General features: G+C 40.7%; 1 protein-coding gene across 1 annotated transcript in view; it reads right to left on the bottom strand.

The window, feature by feature from the left end:
• The window catches only part of LOC138694365 (uncharacterized), a 96,948-nt gene that overhangs the window by 45,774 nt on the left and 28,075 nt on the right, over positions 1-23,099 (bottom strand). The window contains exon 3 of the mRNA XM_069818029.1: positions 12,764-13,034. Within this exon, the coding sequence (XP_069674130.1) occupies positions 12,764-13,004 (241 nt within the window). The 5' untranslated portion in view covers positions 13,005-13,034. The remainder of the gene's footprint in view (positions 1-12,763; positions 13,035-23,099) is intronic.

The following is a 23,099-nucleotide window of genomic DNA, read 5'->3' as shown; positions in this document are numbered from 1 at the left end:
AAATTCCGCTGACTGAATCAAGGGAAGAAATTTATTGTGATGTTTCGACGCAGGTCATTCGACCTTACAACCCATCTTGTCTTCGCAAGAAAGTTTTCGATAACATTCACAACCTGTCTCACCCTCGCGGTAAAGCAACTAAGAAACTTATACAGCGCAAGTTTGTTTGGGCTAGAATGAATAAAGAAATTATGTTATGGGCTCGTATGTGTCTTCAGTGCCAGAGAAGTAAAATAAGTCGTCACCACAAAAATGTGCCCCTACATATTCCTATGCCAAGAGCGCGGTTCGCTCATGTACATATAGATATCATTGGTCGGCTTCCAGTTGTCAAAGGTTTTCAGTATTGCCTGACAATGATTGATAGATTCACAAGGTGGCCTGAAGCGGTCCCGATATCTGAAGTTTCTGCAGAGACTATTTTAGACGCATTCTTCAGGACTTGGATCGCTAGATTCGGCGCACCTGCCACTATTACAACAGATAGAGGCTCGCAGTTTGAATCTGCTATTTTTCGAGCGTTTTGTAATCTCATTGGTACTACAAAAATACGCACGACAGGCTTTCATCCCGCCTCATACGGCATGATAGAGCGTTGGCATAGATCATTGAAAGCTGCTATCACGTGTCACACGGGATCTAAATGTTGCATCGATATCTTACCAGCTGTCCTACTTGGATTGCGCTCCAGCATCAAAGAAGATTGTGACGCTTCGCCCGCAGAGATTGTTTACGGAGCGACACTAAGACTTCCGAGAGAGTTTTTCGTCGACGACCAAACCGAACTGTCGCAGTGAGCCTTCGCTGAAAAACACAGACAGTTAATGCGCACTGTCAGATCGACCCCCGCTGCTCACCACTGCAATAGAAGAGATTTCAGCATAAGACACTATATACGTGTACACATGTCTTTGTTCGTGTGGCAAATAAAGGATCCCTTGTACCACCGTATGAAGGACCGTATAGAATTCTTCGTAGGATATCTGACTACGTGTTCGAAGTCGGTATTCACGGAAGCCCTAAAACCATTTCCACAGAAAGACTTAAGCCAGCTTTCTATGAAGTCTTCTCTGAAGATGATGGGAACAAGACCTCCGATCATCAACGACCAAGTTCTTCAAATCCCCCATCATTCAGAACTTATCCTGGTGCAAGAAAAGTTTCGTGACTCAACGTCACTGGGAAGGGAGTACATGTAGGGCTCTGAATTTAGACTGGAGCTCCTTGCAGAGGGAAGTCTTCGTCACATTCGATTTGTAAATATACTTTCGTTTCGATCATAGAGGAGGAAAGTGTGCAGTTTCAAACTTCATTTGTTAATATTTTGAAACAACACCACATATTATTCACTAAATCAGTTACCGGAAATGAGAAATAGGAAGTCTTTTCCTCTTCACACACACAAACAAAAATCTTATGAATGTGTAAGAATATAATGTGATGATCAGGGAAAGGATTTATATGTAAATACATATTTACTTATAAAGCTAATATAATTTATATTTTGCATTATCTTTATGTTTCACAATGTGTAGGGTTGAAAAATCCTACTTTTATTTTCCATATTTTTCCATATTTTAGAGTTTAGTACATATTTTCGTTAATTTCCATATATTTTCCATATTTCATATAAAACAGTCCATATTATATTAGGTTTAACAATAAAACAAAACAAAATTCCATTAACTTTTAAAAATACATTTCAACAATAGAGATTTAAACACATGTTCAGTAATCCCTTTAACATCAGAGTTATTTGAAAATTAGCAGTCCTATCAACAATGGGAAAGTAAGTTACAAAACTGTATTAATTTAATTTAAAATTTTTAACAGACTTCAGTTGTGCAGCTCAACAGTTAAATGCCAGTCAGAGTACACATAGGTTCAGTTTTGTAAATCATACTATAAAGACGGTAAATATGCCAAAAGTACGTCATTCAGTCAATTTAAAATCAAAACTAACAAGTTACATTTCAGAATTTAAAGAAGATGGTTTATCAACTGACAATAAAATATTATTTTGTAATTTGTGTCAGTGTGCAGTATCATCTACACAAAAGTTCCTGGTGCAACAACACATTACAACTAGTAAACATCAGGCCAACAAACAACTAAATTCCAAGCAGAGACAATTGTTTTTAACACAACCAACAACATCGAATGTAAGATCTGAGTTTAACATCGACCTGTGCCGTTCTCTCATCTCTGCTGATATTCCTCTCTACAAACTAAAGAATAAGGTCTTCAGGGAATTCCTTGAAAAATATACTCAACATACAATCCCGGATGAGTCAACACTTAGGAAGACGTATGCTCCATCCATCTACGATGAGACAATACAGAAGATAAGAGATGAAATTAAAGATAGTTCAATTTGGGTTTCCATTGATGAGACTCCCGACAAAGAAGGTAGACTTGTTGGTAATGTAGTTATCGGTTTGTTAAGTGAACAATATTCTGAACGAATTCTTTTACATTGTGATGTTCTAGAAAAGTGCAATAACAAAACTATAGTTAAACTGTTCAACGAAGCTATGGGTATCCTGTGGCCAAAGGGTATTATGTACGATAATGTGTTATTCTTTATTAGCGATGCTGCCCCTTATATGGTCAAAGCTGGACAAGCATTATCTGTTGTATATCCTAAATTGACTCATTTTACTTGTGTGGCGCATGCATTTCATCGTGTGGCAGAAGTGGTCAGAGACAATTTCCCTAAAGTAGATTTGTTGATTTCATCAGTGAAAAAAGTATTTCTCAAAGCTCCCAGTAGAGTTAACGTGTTGAAAGAAATGTACCCTGAAATTCCATTGCCACCAAAGCCAATTTTAACTAGATGGGGTACATGGCTAGAAGCAGTTGAATATTATGCCGAACATATAGACTCTATTAACAATGTTCTCCTTGCATTGGACTCTGAAGATGCAGTCTCAATTGATACTGCGAAAACAGTTACCTGTGACATAAGTGTGAAGAATGACTTAGCTCACATTCAGCATACATTTTCATGCATCATAAAAACGCTCAAAAGTCTCCAAAATAGGCACCTTTCACTATCTGAAAGTTTTGAAATTATAAATAGTACTGTGGAACAACTGAATCGTGGTAGAGGTAAAGTTGCAGATGCAGTAAGAGCTAAGGTGGACACTGTACTTTCAAAAAACCCTGGATATGAAGAACTACAAAAGGTTGTTGCTGTGATGAGTGGTGAATCAACAGTGAAGATTAACTTGGACTTATCCCCAGCAGACATTGTGAAATTGAATTATGTACCAGTTACTTCTTGTGACGTCGAACGCTCTTTTAGTCAGTATAAATCTATTCTCAGAGACAATAGAAGAAGATTCACTTTTCAGCACTTGAAAGAAATGTTTGTAACCTATTGTTATGGTAACAGACAATAAAAATTGTGTTTTGTTGAAACTACATTGGAAGATAAGGTACGTCCATTATATTTTTTGTTTAGTTTGATTAAAATGTACCAATATTTAACGTACATAGTCATTTTTTTATAATTTTAAGTCCATATTTAATTCCATATTTTGGTAAAAATCCATATTTAATTCCATATTTTGGTAAAAATAACTACATATATATTTACATATTTAATATATTTTTAGTCCATATAAATCCGTTCCCTGGTGATGATAAACTTACCTATATGTGTACGCTGTATATTATCAGTATTTCATGTCTAATGACTCGTCTGAGTGATACAACCTGTTCGGTAATTCTACTCTATCTTCCTTCACTTCGTCCTACAGTAATGAAACTTCATAATCTTCAAATAGGTGTTTAGTTACATCGTGCGATATAAGGCAGCACAATATGATCAAAGACACTTTCCATTGTAACTCTTATTTTGCTACGGAGAATTGGAAATTGTTGCTTCATTTGGCCGAAACACCTCTATAATCGCACGTTCTTTCATGACCGGTATATATTTATTGTAGGTCTTTGCTGTGGAGTGATGGTGAAGTAATAAACCAAGGAGCAATTCTGTGGCTCCAAGGCAAAATGTGTTAGGCCTCTATGTCATTTCTTTCACTTTTCAAGAGCGAGCATGTACAGATATAATTTGAACAATCTTATAAAATCGTAGGAATCGTGTTTCATAACAATGGATTAGACAAAAAAATAATAGAGATATACATGTTATCTTTTGCCACAATGAAGATACTAGCAGGATGCACACATTATCGCAAAATCTCATTTTCAACAAAAATTTAAATATCATGTTTTGCCTCGGAACCACAGAATTCCATAGCCCATTTCACCTAGAAGAAGTGCATTGGCATTATTGCCAATCATTACTCTAGTAACATCCGAATTTCTCCATATAGGCCTAATATAGAAATAATTATCCACGCTTGTGAATTCTTCCTTGACATTGCAGGTAGTTTGTACATTAAGGCTCGCAACACCTTTTTGTTTTGCTAAAATACTCATCGGCATGTTGATTTTTTTAAATAAAAATATTAGTATAATTCATAGCTTCAATGGCGTCAGGAAATGAATACTTCCTTTTTGCATTCTGTAACTCTTGGACAGTTATTGGAAATTGAACGCAATTAAATGCTTTTAATTTCAAAGAATCTGCAACTTCCCAGCAGTTAGAATTTGTTTTATAAAAGAAAGCTATAAGGATAATGACTTGGGTACATAGAAGGACATCATGTAAAAAGATATTCCAAAATTTAGAAATCTTGACTGTACATTGTGAGTAGGTCTACACTCTTTCACTGAGTTCACACCTGTGGAGTAATGGCTAGCGCGTCTGGTAGCGAAACCAGGTGGCCCAGGTTCGAATCTCGGTCGGGATAAGTTACCTGGTTGAGGTTTTTTCCGAGGTTTTCCCTCAACCCAAATTTGAGCAAAAGCTGGGTAACATTCGATGCTGGACCCCGGACTCATTTCACTGGCATTATCACATCTCATCTCATTCAGACGCTAAATAACCTGAGATGTTGATACAGCGTCGTAAAATAACCTACTCCAGGTTAACTTACGTTAGTCGGCAGACTCGCTAGCTGCTGATCAGGAACTGCACTCGGGCTTGGGTTAGATTTTTCCTTGGACTGATTACCTGGTTGAGTTTTTTTTTTCCCCGAGGTTTCCCCAAACGTAAGGCAAATGCCAAATAATCTATAGCGAATCTTCGGCCTCACTTCATCTCACCAAAAAATTGTTTAACTCTTGTTTCGTATCTTGAAGCTTTAACGCTAACACAAGATCTATGGAATACAATGAAATGAAAAGTGACACGGTACCATGGGAAATATCCATATCCTCTTGAACGCCCATTTGAAAACCTGGATCGCCCACAAATAGTAAGAAAATGCTCATTTTCATTACATTATCGAGAGCTCTTCCTCTTCTGCCATTTGAATCTTGCAAGAAATTCCGCGCTAGTCACTGTACGTTCTCCTTCTTAAATTTGTACAAATCTTTGTAACTATGTTTACAAGCTTGTCTACAATGTTTATACCCTTTCTTCTGCGTTATACAACAATAATATACCTCGTAATTACGATTTTTTAACTTCACTCAACCGCTTTGAGTCACCTATTCAGTTAATTCAGAAAGTTGATAGTATAAACTCAATTATATGAGTGAGTAGTAACGTTTATTAATACAGAATAGTGACTTGTCTCTCGTCTGTTGCGTCATCGAGAGTTGTAACTCAAGGATAAAAGGTCAGTGCCAGACTGATTGAGAGATAAGTATGTTTATTAATACACATGCGAGTTAGAACTCGGAATTGTCGAATGATAAGTAACAACTCAAAATTATTAATATCTCCCGTCTAAATTAATAATATAGGACTATCGGTAAGCTTCGTAAGCTGGTTTGAAAATTATTTACACGATAGAAAATCTAGTGTACGAATTTCGAATACTCTCTCTGATCCATTTAATATTATTTGTGGTGTGCCCCAAGGCTCAACTTTAGGACCTCTTCTATTTTTAATCTTCATTGACGACATTTGCAAAAGAATAAGTTCTGACTATCTATTATTCGCTGACGATCTTAAAATTTTTCGAAAAATCAAGAGTGTTGCTGACTGTCAATTTCTTCAGGATGACATTAATTAAATTACCAATTGGTCAGTTGATAACGGGATGATGATTAATGAATCCAAAACTTACGTAATATCATTTTCAAGGAAAACCTCTGCACTAAAATATAACTAACATCTAAAAAAATGTATTAATTAACAGAAAAGATTGTATTAGAGACCTCGGTGTATTAATTGACAATAAATTATATTTTCACAACCACATTGATTATATTTATAATCATGCAATAAGAATGTTAGGAATAATTCGTTCAATTACTTATTCTTTTTCAACACCTGACTCACTTTTAATACTATACTATACATTGGTGAGATCGAAACTCGAATATGCATCTGCAGTTTGGAACTCTGTTACTAGTTCTGATTCGGCAGAAATGGAAAATATTCAAAGGAAATTAATTTCATTATGTTCGTACAGATTCCTGCCTAATAACTCTGGGTATAACTATGATAAAAAATGCGAGTACTTTAAATGTCGAAGCCTGTATGCCAGACGTCATGATCTCGATTACTTATTCTTATGTAAGGTCCTTAAAGGTGACATTAATTGTCAATCTTTCTTAAACAGTGTCAGCCTTCGTATTTCTATGAAGGACATGAGACATCACAAACTCTTCTATATTAGAAATTCTAAATCTTCCTCGCCGGTCTCACATGTATTAAAAATGCTAACTTACATGTAGGCGATTTCGATCCATTCAATGTATAGACGAATTAGAATATGGCGATGTCTTTGCTAATATTATTTGCATAATCCTTATACACAAATTGGTAGTAAGAATCAACTCCTTTCCCTAATATTTTATAGTATTAATTCTTGTAAATTAATTATTGTAATCTATGTTCTTTATTTTGTTGTTAACTCAAGTATTTAATTTGTACCATACTTGTTCATTTTAATGTATTAATTGTGTCACTGTGCTGGACTTTAATTGGCCAAAAGCTGTTGTCCAGCACATAAATATCAATAAAGAAATAAATAATAAAATAAATAAATGATTACTTACTTACTTACTGGATTTTAAGGAACCCGGAGGTTCATTGCCGCCCTCACATAAGCCCGCCATTGGTCTCTATCCTGAGCAAGATTAATCCAGTCTTTATCATCATATCCCACCTCCCTTAAATCCATTTTAATATTATCTTCCCATCTACGTGTCGGCCTCCCTAAAGGGCTTTTTCCCTCCGGCCTCCCAACTAACATTCTATATGCATTTCTGGATTCGCCCATACGTGCTACATGCCCTGCCCATCTCAAACGTCTGGATTTAATGTTCCTAATTATGTCAGGTGAAGAATATAATGCGTGCAGTTCTGTGTTGTGTAACTTTCTCCATTCTCCTGTAACTTCATCCCTCTTAGCTCCAAATATTTTCCTAAGCACCTTATTCTCAAACACCCTTAACCTATGTTCCTCTTTCAAAGTGAGAGTCCAAGTTTCACAACCATAAAGAACAACCGGTAATATAACTGTTTTATAAATTCTAACTTTCAGATTTTTTGACAGCAGACTGAATGATAAAAATTTCTCAACCGAATAATAACAGGCATTTCCCATATTTATCCTGTGTTTAATTTCTTCCCGAGTATCATTTATATTTGTTACTGTTGCTCCCAGATATTTGAATTTTTCCACCTCTTCAAAAGATAAATTTCCAATATTTATATTTCCATTTCGTACAATATTCTCGTCACGAGACATAATCATATACTTAGTCTTTTCGGGATTTACTTCCAAACCTATCTCTTTGCTTGCTTCCAGTAAAATTCCCGTGTTTTCCCTAATCGTTTGTGGATTTTCTCCTAACATATTCACGTCATACGCATAGACAAGCAGCTGATGTAACCCGTTCAGTACCAGACCCTCTCTGTTATCTTGGACTTTCCTAATGGCATACTCTAGAGTAAAGTTAAAAAGTAAAGGTGATAGTGCATCTCCTTGCTTCAGCCCACAGTGAATTGGAAACGCATCTGACAGAATCTGACCTATACGAACTCTGCTGTACGTTTCACTGAGACACATTTTAATTAATCGAACTAGTTTCTTGGGAATACCAAATTCAATAGGAATATCATATAAAACTTCTCTCTTAACCGAGTCATATGCCTTTTTGAAATCTATGAATAACTGATGCACTGTACCCTTATACTCCCATTTTTTCTCCATTATCTGTCGAATACAAAATATCTGGTCAATAGTTGATCTATTACGCCTAAAACCACACTGATGATCCCCGATAATTTCATATACGTATGGAGTTAACCTTCTCAAAAGAATATTGGACACAATTTTGTACGACGTCAACAAAAGTGATATTCCTCGAAATTTACTACAGTTAGTCTTGTCCCCCTTCTTAAAGAAGGACGATTATGGACTCCTTTCATTGATCTGGTACAATTTCCTTTTCCCAAATAGCAAGTACAAGCTTATAAATTTCGTTAGATAATGGGCTTCCACCCTCTTGTATTAATTCTGCTGGAATTTGATCGATACCTGGATACTTATAATTTTTCAGATTTTCTATCGCAATTTCGACTTCAGAAAGTGTGGGTTCGGGTGTAAATGGCTCAGCAGTTTGTATTTCAATTTCGTCCCGATCATTTCTATTTGGCCTATGTATATTTAGTAGTTGTCCAAAATAGTTTTTTCATCTGTTCAGGATTGATTACTATTGTTATTATTATTGTTATTATTATTATTATTATTATTATTATTATTATTATTATTATTATTGTTAGTAGTAGTAGTAGTAGTGGTAGTAGTAGTAGTAGTAGTAGTAGTAGTAGTAGTAGTAGTAGTAGTAGTAGTAGTAGTAGTAGCTGATTCATTAATATTAGTAGAATTGTTTAGTGTTGTCTCTGATTCTATTGAATTTCTGATTTAAATAATTTTTATGAACTGTAGAAACATACTGCACAGAAATTAATAAATATTACAGTATTTTAAAATTGTAATATATAATTACTAAATAAAATTAATGTTGTGCTTTTAATTTTGTAACATTTTATAAATAAATCTAAAATATATATTTTAAAGCCTAAAACCACTCAACATGTGTCTATATATTTACAACCTACCTCAAGGTATAGAGATAGTTTTACATCGTCAAGTTTACTCTTGCGATCTTCGCCTACAAAATCATCATACACAGCTTTATGTATGGTGTCGTAGTGGCACATTATATTATGTTTTCGTCTTTCTTTTATAATTTTCTGACATATAAGGTACCGGTACTGAGAATGTTCTCCCGCTGCTACAAAAATAATAGCTTTCCCTTACATATGAAAAGAACATGGTTGGTGATCAAGTTTTTTCCGTTTCTTTACGTCCATTATGCATTGCAGGTAATCCAACTCAAGAGACAAGAGAATATTGAAGAATTCTGAACAGTTAACTAGAGCAATCCACTCTTCCTCCACCGCAACGATACCCTCCACCCTTACTCTGCGCTCGACTCTCCTTCTGCAGCTGAGTGCTCGCCTCCAATGAGCACCGTTTGGACAGGGTTGTTGTAGAATTTACACAGCGACTAAATATTTTAACCATATCTATAATATGTATGCACTGCGCATAGGCAGTCCTCAATCTAGTAAAGCGGGAAGTAAGTCAGGATTTCTCTCTCAATTCTTTTACGGAGTAGGGACTCGGGAAGACTCTGCAGCCTAAGGCTTACTGTGCTTACCACTCCTGTTCTGTGAATGATATTTGTACAGTGAACTTAACTCGGATTATGATATGAATAATGATGATTAGAGTCCTGCATTTGGTTACCTAGAATTTCCAAGCAACCCGCAACAGTGAAGGTACAGTATGTATGTATGATAGCTCGGCGGAATCTACACAATTCAGGACTGCCGTTCCGTGAACATACGAAAACAAAACAAAGCTGGGTGCTTGGAGATTAGTGCTCTTGGTAATGAGCAGTTCATTAGGAAAGAAGAAAATGTATTTTATCAGGAATAAGAAATTTTTCATTTGAAATACTTAAAATGTTTAAAGTCATTGATTGTAATGTGTAGAGTCTCCAAAAGCACACTCTCATAGTTTGTTTTATTTCAAGTTTGTGCTGACATTTATGTTTCTTCATTTGTTAATTCCAACCTTTAATTAGATCTAAAGCATCCAGATTCTTTTTACTTATTGCTAAAATTAGAGGTAGACAAATTCTGGGCACCAGGCAGCCATTGGGAAAAATAATTTTATGTGCCGTCTAAGGTTTTTTTTTTTGAGTTCAGACTTTTTGTAAGATTTTGATTTCTTTTTTGTTACGATGCCTAATAGGCCTATATGATGTTAACAAAAAAGGTTGTAGGAATAAATTGTAATGTACTTTTTAGATTAATATTGTTACATTTTTTGTGCATCTCAAGATATTTTTACCATAGCTATAGCTTCAGTGAAGAGTACGGAACGTCTCTGAGAGCGTGTGTTTGCATGTATAGATATGTTTAATGTAAGCCTATTTCAGTAAATGTATCTTTATCTTAGCTCGAATGGTTTTCTCATTGCATGTGTGGAAAAAATGTGCTAACTCCTGAAAATAAAGGGGCTGGCTTCTGAAATATTTTTTTATGTTTGTCTATCCCTGGTAAAAATGATCTTTTATTGCATATAAGCTGCTTTTAAATAATTACTTCGTTAGTATTGTTACTTAAATCCAAGTGGTATTTTGTACATGAGCACTATTTCTGTTTACACTTAATATTTTAGGATAAAAATTCGCTCCGGCGCCGGGGATCGAACCCGGGTCCTTGGTTCTACGTAACAAGCGCTCTGACCACTGAGCTACGCCGAATTCAATCCACAGCACCGGATCGAACTTTCCTCCTTGGATGTTTCTCTTTGCGGCCTGACTCCAAGTTAGGCATATATATATATATATATATATATATATATATATATATATATATATATATCCCTGGTGTATCCAATATCAACTGCCATTATACTAGGAGCGCACTCAGCTGAGTGACTTGTTGGCCGGGAATCCGCAGTTATTATGCACTGCTGGCTGAGAGAATATTATAGATATATTAATTTGTCCTACAGAATTTATCTGTAATATTGACACTAATTACTCGATCCCCGGCGCCGAAGCGATTTTTTCTCCTAAAATATTAAGTGTCAATATTACAGATAAATTCTGTAGGACAAATTAATATATCTATAATATTAACTGTTTTTGTTGTTCACCTACTTATAGGCCCAACACACAGGTACACGAATAAACAGATGTAAACAGATAGTACCGCAGCGTGAACTGTTCACTCGCAACTTCCTCTGCGTATCAAACGAAGCTAATATGATCGACGTACAATTAACTTGTACTCAAAGTAACGAAACTCAGGACTCTAATGGTGATATGTGAATTAAAGTTGACGAAATGAGTCTCAGGTCAACGACGAAAGTTATCAGCAATTTTGCTTCAGTTGGTTGAGGGACAACCCCAAAAGAACCTCAACCAGGTAATTTGTCCCAACCAGGATTTGACCCAGATCCGCTCGTTTCACAGTCATACGTGCTAATCGTTACTCCACAGCGGTGGATAAATGTCAACGGAGAAGTAACCGCGGAAGTTTACATAGTTTCGGTGTGGGAGTTTGTTACCTGGGTCTTGTTTTTAAATAATCGTGCCGCAAATTACCGTCCCCGGGTGGTAGTGGGAGTATGAGAATATAGGGCTATGGTGGTAGCAGTAATAGCCTAGTAGTAGTAATAGTTGTATCTAGTAGTGGTAGTAATAGAAGGTACCGGTACTATTTTATTTAACGACGATTTCAATTTTAGAGGTTCTTCAGCATTGAATTTCAACGTGGGCGAGAAATTGCAGATAAATTTGTCCCGAAGCTCTACATCAGGAAAAGGGTTCTTTGCATGTTGTGAATCTGCGAGAGGGACCTTCCAGCTATATTTCTCTCCCAGAGAAAGTCATACACTACTCTGCCGATTTAATAGAATGCGTTTGAGTCTAATGAAAGCAGAAAACGGTACAACGTGGTCTATTGTGACGAGAATCCAAGCCCCCGCATACCGGTAAGGCATCATGTCACAAAACGTTCACACCTAAGTGTTACTGACAACGTAAATATTATAAAACGCCTAGAAAACGGCAAGAGTTTAAGGTAATATTTATTTATTGATTATTGTATTTTATAGATAAATATATTCTAGTAGGAAATAAAATTAATTTGTATTAACGTTGTATCAGAGTCACTTTTTATAATAAATTAACAACGCTTAAATATCCGTTCCCATATAATCGATGTTTTCCTACACATAATATTCCTCGACTTTCAATCCGATTGCAGGGGACTTGCTCCGCGTGTTATGTATAAGTAGGTGACATTGACTTTCTCCTATATCGACGGAGCAGTGTACTAAGGCTTTTATCGCCCTTCAAAATCCATCATCCTCGGCTGGACTTTAAAACCGCCAATATCGTCGGATCCAACGTTTAATCTGGTGATCGCTAAATCACCGGGGAATATTTGTTTAGAAGTTTTCAGTTGACTGATAATTGAACGAACATCACAACAAGGAGAAGAAAGAGCAAAAGTAATACAGCCTAGTCGTTGGAGCAAGATAAAGAATTCCTTGTGTACGTGTTGAGATTTTCCCGACAATTCAGTCTTACTCACTTTTCCTTAGCCCCTTTATTCTCGAAGTCCTGTATTGATACTCACGCAGTGGATTGCCATACAAGCTGTAATAATTGTAGCGCCAGTCTTTCCTGAGGGACGTCATCGCTTCGAATTCAGGGCAATCACAGACAATGCATGCATCTTTGGGATTCGTGAGGCCGGGCGGACTGAAGTTGAAGGCGAGACCTCGCTTCTGCAACGCAAAGAGTGCGCAGCGCTCGGGTGTGGTGAGGTTGGCCCTCCCGATCTCCTTGAGTGTGGAACGACTGCATGTAGACACCATATAGAAGTCCAGCAATGACTGACGCCTTATCTACGGCAAACCAGTTTAATCATGTTTAAGAAGTAGGATTAACGCGCATACGCAACTTGAGCGACAAGTGAAATTAAAAAAAAAAATCCACTGCAAACGTCGTTTTGTGCTAACATACCCTATTATCTCACCTTAAAACATACAGTTTGTAAAGTAAAATGCATTCCTTTAAATTACATCGAGGTTATCATACCATAAAGGCGCATCAACAAATTTTTAGTTATTGAAATATTTTCACGGAATCTGTTCAGGTCTGAGAACAATTGTTTGAGAATTACAATATTCATGAGAAAGAATAAAAGAAAGTACCTTGTAGACGAGAATAGGAAAATCATTTCATATATGGTTCTAATGTAAACTTGCGGTTTTGTTGAAACGCTCTTATAGTATGATGCTCTCGACATGGAATAAAATAATGATACAAGTCTTTTATAAGACCAAGGACACAAAAAATTGTATAAATAAAAGAAATCCTCTGATTGAGATGCTTGCTGATATGTAGCCTACATCTATTATCAGGCAGTAGGCCTACATCTCATGTGACGATATATGTCAGAGAAAGAACAATTTTATTGTCTGTTTACATCTGAAGTCTGATTAGTGTAATAAGCAGCTAGTTGGCGATGCATAGAATGGAGGGGAAAGGAAAAGGCCATCATATCCCATTATCTCCTGGCTTAGTTGTCTCATAAGCGGTGCCTTGTTGGCATCAATTTTATTGTAAAGTTCAGACTTGTCTTCGGACAGTTAACTAAACAACAATAAATAAAAAAAGTTTTAACACTCGATGCTGTAAACACATACTTAAGTACAGTATGTCGTAATTATTTCTTAATATAATTTCCTATTTACGAAAATAGGCATTTAAATGTGATACTAATATTGAAAGCACATAATTATATTATGAGACTGAATAAATACATAATTAATTATTTCTTCTTTCTTTAAAGTTAGAAATGCTACAATAACAATAACTATTATGATATTAAACATCGAAACCTTGTTTAATACATCTTACTTATACGTAGGTACATACATACATACATGCATACATGCATACATACATGCATACATACGTACATACATACATACGTACGTACGTACATACGTACATACATACATACTGTACATACATACATACATACATACATACATACATACATACATACTACGCGCCCAAGTTAAATCTGCTTTCGGAAAGAATGTGAATCACCATTCCCTCTCCCACTGTTCTTTTTGACCTATGAGTAAATACTAAGCTGATAAAAAGATGTTTACTGTTCGTGACTGCGAGTTGTATGAGATAGTAGTGAATACACGTGTATAGGAGATGCTGAAAGTTTTGTACTCGTATAAATATTGTGAAAGTGTTAAAATTATGCACTGTGTTTCTTACACACATTACATATATTACCTCACTCATTGCATTATCTCTTGTAACATGACCTCGCTCACAGACGAAACAGTAGATTGTATACTAACAACTAGAGCAGTTAGAGCTACTAGCGTTCGTCTCTTGCATTTATGGAACGGAAATTTAAGTTGGGGGAGTAATACATACATAGGATCTGCATACATACACACATGTGACACAATAGTGACTTGTCAAATAGAATGCATTATTCTATTTGGAATTGACTGTTATCTTTCGTTTATACTTATGTTTTGTGATTTAATTGGGAAGTAGGCCATGGTAAATAACAATGCTGCAGTTAGCGTTTAGTTTAGTTTATTGTTTGGAGTTACTGAGAGCTGAAGTAGATAATTATTTTTTAATTGTAATTATTGATATTAATCAAGAAGAAATCATGTGAACTCCTGAACAGCGAGTGGAGCTAGCACTGTTCTGTTAGGGCAATCACGGAACAAGACAAGCTATACTTGTACTAGCCTACTATGAAATTGATGTGAATATTCCTCCTTAACTTTTTATTATGTTATTTACGTTTACAATAGAACTGCAATATTAAGAAATTTGTGTTAGTACTTTCGTTTAACAGACAATATAGAAAATATAAACCAGAAAGGAGCCGTATAACAACAACGACATAAAATTTCACGTTCCTTTTGAACTTTGTGCACCACTGTTTTCTTAATCCATGAGGCTGCTTATTCATATACATAAATCTTCCTCCTTCCATACCTAGCGCTTAATGCCCGCGCACGACGTCAAGGTCAGAAAAATGCGCTTGTTTTAACATCACTGCTGTACAACATAAAATAATTGTCTGTTCATTTACTAACTAGCAAAATTGATTAATTGTATTTTTTTTTAGGAATTATGCATCGACGTAACCCCCTCTCTTTGAAACACGAAAAGAAATAACTAATAAGTAAGCAGTATTTCCAATAGTAACTTGAGATTTTATTTAATTAATTAACATAATTTAATTCAAGTTAGTAGGCCTAATTGCTCGTGTATATGGTGAAAGATTCCATCATATCAAAATGATATTCAATTCGAAATTTTCTCGGGCTTCCAGCCAAGTCATAAGTTGGTGATCCACCGACGTTTCGAGGATGTTCATCTTCCTAAACTTCAGGGTTAAATGATGTCTAGGGGATAATTGAGAGGAAAATATAAAGGTACGCATAACGCGTCTTTGCAAGGGGTTGGGGGCTGTACGAAATTAAATATGTGAGCTCCAATCCTGTTGGCCACTAGTCTCACTCCGGGTTACGCTGCTCCAGCAAAGGAGCTCTAGAAAATTTTGAAGGGGATAACCGAAAATGGACGTAACCTCTTAGGTACCACATACGTGAGAGAATTGAAATGTGATCAAGGGATCACGGGACGGGGCGAGGGCGAGATGGTTGGTGTTTGCCGTTAGGATGGCTGGTGTTATCTTGCATATTGAAAGGGGCTTAGCCATTTCGCAGTGCAAGTGGAGTCGTGAAGACTCTGTCATCTGTTGTTCGATGACAAGGCAAGTGAAGGCCGTCGGAAGAAGCGCCTGAAATCTAAATCTGCAATTTGAGAGGTCTCTGTCCTTTCAAATTGCGACTAATTGAGTGACCTCGTACATTTAATAGACAATTTATAGGTTCTGAACTAGGGCATATGTCATTTACAAGAAAAGGGGAATATATATGGGGAAGGGCATATAGGTCCGTGGCCCATTTCTCATAGGGCTCATCCCGATATTTGCCTTACGCCTTAAGAGAACCACGGAATACCTTAGGCAGGATGAGTTGTCTCATATAAGAGACTAGCCAATTTGGCTATTAGGTAGGAGGTGATTGTTGTCATGAGCCTTGTTGAATCGTCTCAATTGTAGAGACCAGCCATTTCGCTTTATGGTGACTCAATTACGAGGAGAGGGGAGAGATGTAATTATTAATTAATTTAGAGTAATTAGGGGGATTCATGAGGATATGAGTGCAGGTACGTGGCCCATTTCTTTTAGGGCTCATGCCGACATTTGTCTTAGCGCCTTAGGAAAACCACGGAAAAACCTTAGGCAGGATGAGTTGTCTCAATTTCAGAGACTAGCCAGTTGGCCCTTAGGTAGAATGACTCTATGAATCGATGGATATATACTAGCCCATTGGCTCTATGATAGTTCCATCGATCAGCGAAATGTAGATATTGTTAGGGAGGGATATTAGTTTAGCCCAGTTAAGATAAGGTCATTTTGAAGCGGTTGAACTATCCAAGGAGTCTCATGGAGTCGAGTCGTGACTACCAAAACCTGGGAGTAACGCCAGCCTCCCTGTCCTCCTGTCTCAAGAGTATAGCTAATGGATCTGTCTGGTGTCTACGCCGTAACCTAGGATCATACTGGCCGAGGCTAGATATGAGCGGGTTGGGGTTAGCACGAGCTTCCGCATACAGGTTCCTAGCCAGTCGAGCAATGAACTCGCCTATGGTTGGCAATTCTAGTTCATCATGGAACTTTCTTCTCGAGGCGACTCGGGGGAGATGGGTAATGAGTCGAACCACCTGGTTATGGATAACTTGGAGTTTACGGACATGGGACACTGCCGCAAACCCCCATGCGGGTGCGGCATAGTTAAAGACAGAGCGAATGAGGGCCTTAAACATGGTAAGTCCTACCCCAAGGTTGTCAGGAGTTAAGGCCACTAGAATGGGAGAGTGTCTATCAGCCCGTTGGCATTACGAAGAAGGGAATGGATGTGATCTCGGAAGGTGAGATGAGAGTCCATAATGATCCCTAAATATTTAATTTGGTTCATCCACGGCATTTCTTGTCCGAAAAGTGGTATGTCTTCGAGCCTCGCTCTTAGTGAAAAGAGTATGGCCTGACATTTCTCTACATTGACCTTGATTCTCAAGTCGTGGAACCAAAGTTGAAGGTGATCTAAGATCGATTGCAATTTACGGGACGCTAATCTATAGGTTTTGCCAATCGCCAAGAGGGGAGTATCGTCTGCATAGCTATACAGATACTACTTCTACCGTGGATATAGGGAAACGGGAGGTCATTAATGAATATATTGAAAAGTATGGGCCCGATAATGGAACCCTGTGGGACTCCTGCGTGAATTTCAAGGGGTTGGAGAAAGTAGTGCCTACCCGGGTTTTGAATGTACGGCCTCGGAGGTAGTTAGAGATTAGGCGTATCATTTCATCTGGGACTCCCATGCCCAGTAACTTAACGAGGAGTCCCTCATGCCAAAACTTGTCGAATGCTCCCTCGATGTCCAGGTAAGGTGCAGCTACTACACGCTTCATGCTCATAGCCCAGATAATGTCCTCCGTCATGCGGAGTGCCTGGAGTGTAGTGGAACGACCAGGGTGGAAAAGGAACTGCTCGTTCCTGATTTGGGGCAACACTACTTCAGTGAGGCGTCTATGTATGACCCGCTCCGCCAGTTTGCTGAGACAACTGAGGAGACTAATAGGCCTATAGTTACTTGGATTCGTCTTATCCATTCCGGGCTTTGAAAAGAGAACTACGTGAGCCTCTTTCTAGGGAATGGGATAGTGACCGGAAGCCAAGATGTTATTAATTATCTCTGCTATGCGCTTCATAGCTGACCTTGGGAGATGATGCAATATAATTCCTTGGATACCGTCGGATCATGCGGCCTTATGAGGGCCGAGGCGACGAATGAAATGGGCGACCTCGTGGGGTGTTCGTAGGTCGTAACCCATTTTCCGGTTCCCTGCTAAGGAGGTCTCGAACCGAATCCTCAACACCTCTGATATGGGGCAAGTTAAAAAATATTGTTCCACGGGTTGAGAATTGGTCTCTAGAACGTCTGCCAGTGCGGTAGCCTTCTCCTCAGGAGTAAAGCCCGTGACATCTGGACCGACTACTAATGGGTGTATAGGTTGAGACGGAGCTGCATCCGTCCCGATTCTGAAGACCGTTTCGGTATTGCAGCAACCATTGCCTTCTTTATGCACTCCGTCAGGTCGCTAACTGACCTATCTATCCCTGCCGGAGTGACTTCGGGGGGGGGGGGGGAGTGGTGAAAGCGTAGCGGCTACCTGGTCTTTGGAAGAACACCCAGTCTGCCGCCTGGTAGTTGAATTTCTCAGAGGTTGGGGAAAGTTCTACTGAGTTCATGATCTCCATTATCACCGGTAGGTGGTCAACGGAAGATCATCCAGGGTTGTTAGTCTCGCTCTAGTTGTAAGACCTTTCACCAGAGCGATGTCCAAAATGTCGGGGAGTTGATTTGCAGCATCCGGTACGTGTGTGGGTTCCCTAGGGACCACGATGTGTCCGTTTCCTGTAGAATTTAGAAAAAGCCTATCGCCCTGCCGATTGGGGCGTTGACAGTTCCAGCTAGCGTGCTGCGCGTTGAAGTCGCCGGCGATACGAATCTATCGTATAGACTTGTCACTATTCTAAATCGCGTTCATTTAGTGTGCCCGGAGGACTGTAGGCAGCCATAAGCAGAAAGGGGAGTCTGCCTATGTAGGCTGTAATAGCCACTGCCTCTAATGCCGCTAGCTGGGGAAGGAGATACTCACAGTGCGCGATCGAAGAACGAACGAACACTGCTACACCTCCGCCTCTTCTACCTGCTCTATCTTGTGTATAGACTTTAAAACCCGCGCATCTTAAATTTACTTGGGGTGTCAAGAACGTTTCTGTTATAAAAGCTACGTCTATATTATTAGAGTCTAGGAAAGCCCTGGACTCATGTCTATCATGTCTAAGGCCCCTGGCGTTCCATATACACATCCTAGCAACTCCGTCACTTCGTCTGGCCATTGAGAGAAACTAAAGAGATTAGGAGCTTAAATATCTCCGGGAGGGCAGACATAGGATTCTCCGTAAGGAGAACTATCACCCTCGTTAATCCTTCTAGTATTGGGGGGAGCGGGAGGTTGGGGTTTGCTAATTGCAACGCATCGGCAAAGTGGTGGACTTGGTCCAGGGTAGCACCTTGAACGGTCTGGCTTTTCGAAATGCTTGCAATAGTTTCCAGCTGGGCCGGTGGGACAGGGGCGGAGATGGACTCTACCGTCGTAGCCTTGGTGGCTTTTCTGCTGACCGTGTTGCGCTTAGGGCGCTGGGAAAGAGGTCCCACATTATTGGCAGCAGTATGGGGGCTGTCTCTGCCACGGTGGACCACAGAGGCACGGCAATGGTCATATCCAACAGCGAAGGGATGTCCGCCTGCTGCTGCTGCGTTTGCTGTGGTTGTTCGCGGATCGGCCGGAGTTCAATGCTTCGCTCCGCACGAGGCTCCTGCTCAGGGGCGCGAGCCTGAGGCTGTTGCTGCTGTTCTCGGAACAGCTGCTGCTGCCTCGCAGTTCTTTCCACCTGCTGCTGCCGGAGCCACTCGTATTGGAGCTTATGCTGTTCAAGATCTGCCTTCCTCCGTCGGACAACCCTGCTCGTTCCTTCCCTGGCATCTCTAACCTGTAGTGCTACAGGACATCCTCCGTAATTGGCGGTGTGAGCGCCACTACAAAGTGCGCATGTAGCGGGGACATCTTGTGGCTTGCATTAATCTTTAGCCCTATGGGGGCGTGCACAATCTCGGCACATAGGCTGCGCTCTGCAGCTAGCCTGCATGTGGTAGTACCACTGGCGGTTGCTGCACTGACGCGGGCGCTTGATGGGGACATAGTTCTCAACTCTTACCCTCATTAGGTAGCACTGCCGCAAGGCTCTCATCCTATCCCGGGTTTCGGGGGAATTCTCCACATCGACAATGACCATTGGGAGTTTGGCCTTTGTCCTGGATGAGTGCATCCTTGTCACTCGCCCGACGATGACGCTTTCGAATTCCAGGTCGCCCTGGATGTCCTCCTCATCAGTGTGAATATCTATTCCTCTCAATACGAATCGCAGATGCTTGTCGATCTTGGGGCGCAGGAAGTTGTACGCTACTCCACGTTCTGTCAGGAATCTGCATATATTTGCGTAGAGCCTTTCGTAATCTGTTTTCACGGCCGTCCCGCCGCGCGCCCGGTACGAGCATAAGCCCAACGGTTCGTATTCGGTCTTGAAATCTAGGTTCAGTCGGCACAGCGAGCCAGTGAAGGCTGGCGTAAAAATGACGCGGGAATATCACCACGTCGCCTAGTGAGGGCCGTCTCAACAACATCTTCCTCGTCCTCACGCTCCGACACATGTGTACGAGCTGGGGATGGTGGGCGGGGAACTGCCTGATCTATCTCAGGGGCAGCAGCCGTCTCGTGTGGGGCCTCAAGTTCGGTGGGGGGAGCTGCCTCCTCGTTCACGACTTGAAGAGTCGCCGCCTGTAATTGCTCCTAGGTAGAGAGAGCAGATCTCTCTTCCTTGTTGAGCTCACTGGCAATACAAATGCCGCCTTGTTCAGTCTTAGCTGAGCACTTCTTCTTCTTCTTCTTCTTCTTCGTCTTCTTCTTTTTGGCCTTAATGATCAGAAGTGTGCCGGACCTAGATGGAATCGGTGGCACTTCATCAGCAAAAACTCTAACATCTTGCTTATTTAATCCGCCCGGTCCGGGCAAGTCAGTACATGTCACCTCAGTGACATTAGCAGCTACTTTGGAAGCGGTGGGTTTACGCGGAAGTCCAGAATGGACTGGGATGGTGATAGGGGGACGTTTTTCAAGAATTTCAGCGGCGGGGACCGGGACAGGCGGCGTCCGTATAGGACCAGCCGATCGCAGTTTCCGATGCCTGGGCGGAGGAGTAATCTGCGCGGGACGCGACACGCGCAAGTAGGAGGTGGTGGTCCCTGTCTGGCTAGTGGAAACTAGCAACCACTTTACGCCACCTGCTTTATGGTGGCTCGTGACCTTGTTGCTGTTAACCGGAGCCATTCGTCCTTGAGAGTCAATCCTATCGGGGGATACCTAAGCGACACACTGTCTGCAGTACAAGAACCTTCTAGGCCCCTTTCCCGCTAGGTGTGGAAGCCCAGCAGTTACGCCCGACCGGTCGCCGACGCCTAGCCCGGTTAGTTGATCGCAATAAGCATTGCGGAGCCCGACGGGGACCGTCGGCTTGGTTCGCTAATTTCGCTAGCCCTGATAAGGACCTAACGAAAATTTGCGTAGCTCTCAGAAGGTCCGGACAATAGTAAGAGAGTGGAGGATGGAAAGCAAATTAGCCCGAAGCCATGCCTTTAGTCACCCCGGCACAAAGTCACAGAGTCTCTCCCTAGCAGGAAGCCTGCCAAAGTTCCGAGGACGACTAGGGGTCTCCTCAAGCGAGGACCAAATCCCCGACCGGGATCCGCCTGGACTAGGGAAGTCAGTGCGCACAGCCTCCCGTGGCCTGCGTGGCTCTCTTCGCGCTGCGCGCCGGCGCGACAAGGGAACCAATAGGGTGCTCTCTGAGAAGTGCCGATCACGTAGGTGTCCGCTGGCTGGCCGACATAAGTACGATGCTCGGCGACTCGAGCGTCGCTGGCCGAGAGCTGCTTGGCTGCTGCGCTCGCTGCTGTAGCACAGAAGAAACTGGTTGGTCGTTCCGCGGTAGCTGCGTTCGACGGTTTACTAGTCAGAGGAGAGCTCCAGACACGTCCTACTTCCATTACGTCCAAGAAGAAAGTCCATCTATCCGTGTCTAGGAGAAAATCGAAAAATCGAAAGAGGATGATTGGGAGGAAAAAATTTTATAGATACGCATAACTTGTCCTTGCAAGAGGTTGGTGGCTGTACGAAACTAAATATGTGAGCTCCAAGACTGTTGGCCACTAGTCTCACTCCGGGTTACTCTGCTCCACTGAAGGAGCTGTAGAAAATTTTGAAGGGGATAATCGAAAATGGACGTAACCTCTTTAAGTACCACATAAGCGAGAGGACTGAAATGTGAACAAGGGATCATGGGACGGGGCGAGGAGGGGATGGCTGGTGTTTGCCGTTAGGATGGCAGGTGTTATCTTGCACATTGAAAGGGGCTTAGCCATTTCTCATGCAAGTGGAATCGTGAAGACTCTGTCATCTGTTGTTCGATGACAAGTCTGAAGAAGCGCCGTGAAATCTAAATCTGCAATTTGAGAGGTCCCTGTCCTCTCAAATTGCGACTAATTGAGTGACCTCGTATATTTAATGGACAATTTATTGGTGCTGAACTTGGGCATACGTCGTTTATAAGAAAAGGGGAATATATATGGCGAAGGGCATATAGGTCCGTGGCCCATTTCTTATAGGGCTCATCCCGACATTTGTCTTACGCCTTAGGAAAACCACGGAATACCTCGAGCTGTCCTCGGCCCTTAGGTAGGCTTCCTGCCAGGGAGAGACTCTTTGCCTTTGTGCTGGAGTGACTGCCTAAAGGCAGGACCTTCGGGCTAATTTGCTTTCCGTCCTCCATTCTCTTACTATTGTCCGGCACTTCTGAGGACTATGCAAATTTCAGGGCCAAAGAAATTCGCGAACCACACCGACTGTCCCCGTCGGGGCTCCGCAACGCTTGTTGCGATCAGCTAACAGGGCTAGGCTTCGGCGACCGGTCGGGCGTAACTGCTGGGGTTCAACCCCTGGTGGGAAAGCGTCCAAGCAGGTTTTTCCACTGCGGACAGCGTGCCGCTTAGGTATCCCCCCGATAGGATCGACTCTCAAAGTCGAATGGCTCCGGTTAAGAGCAACAAGGTCACGAGCCACCCTAAAGCAGGTGGCGTAAAGTGGTTGCTAGGTTGCAC

The sequence above is a fragment of the Periplaneta americana genome, chromosome 2, assembly GCF_040183065.1.
Source record: "Periplaneta americana isolate PAMFEO1 chromosome 2, P.americana_PAMFEO1_priV1, whole genome shotgun sequence".
NCBI classification, from domain to species: domain Eukaryota; kingdom Metazoa; phylum Arthropoda; class Insecta; order Blattodea; family Blattidae; genus Periplaneta; species Periplaneta americana.
The sequence above is the reverse complement of the archived record's forward strand: the minus strand, read 5'-3'. Positions and strand labels throughout refer to the sequence as shown.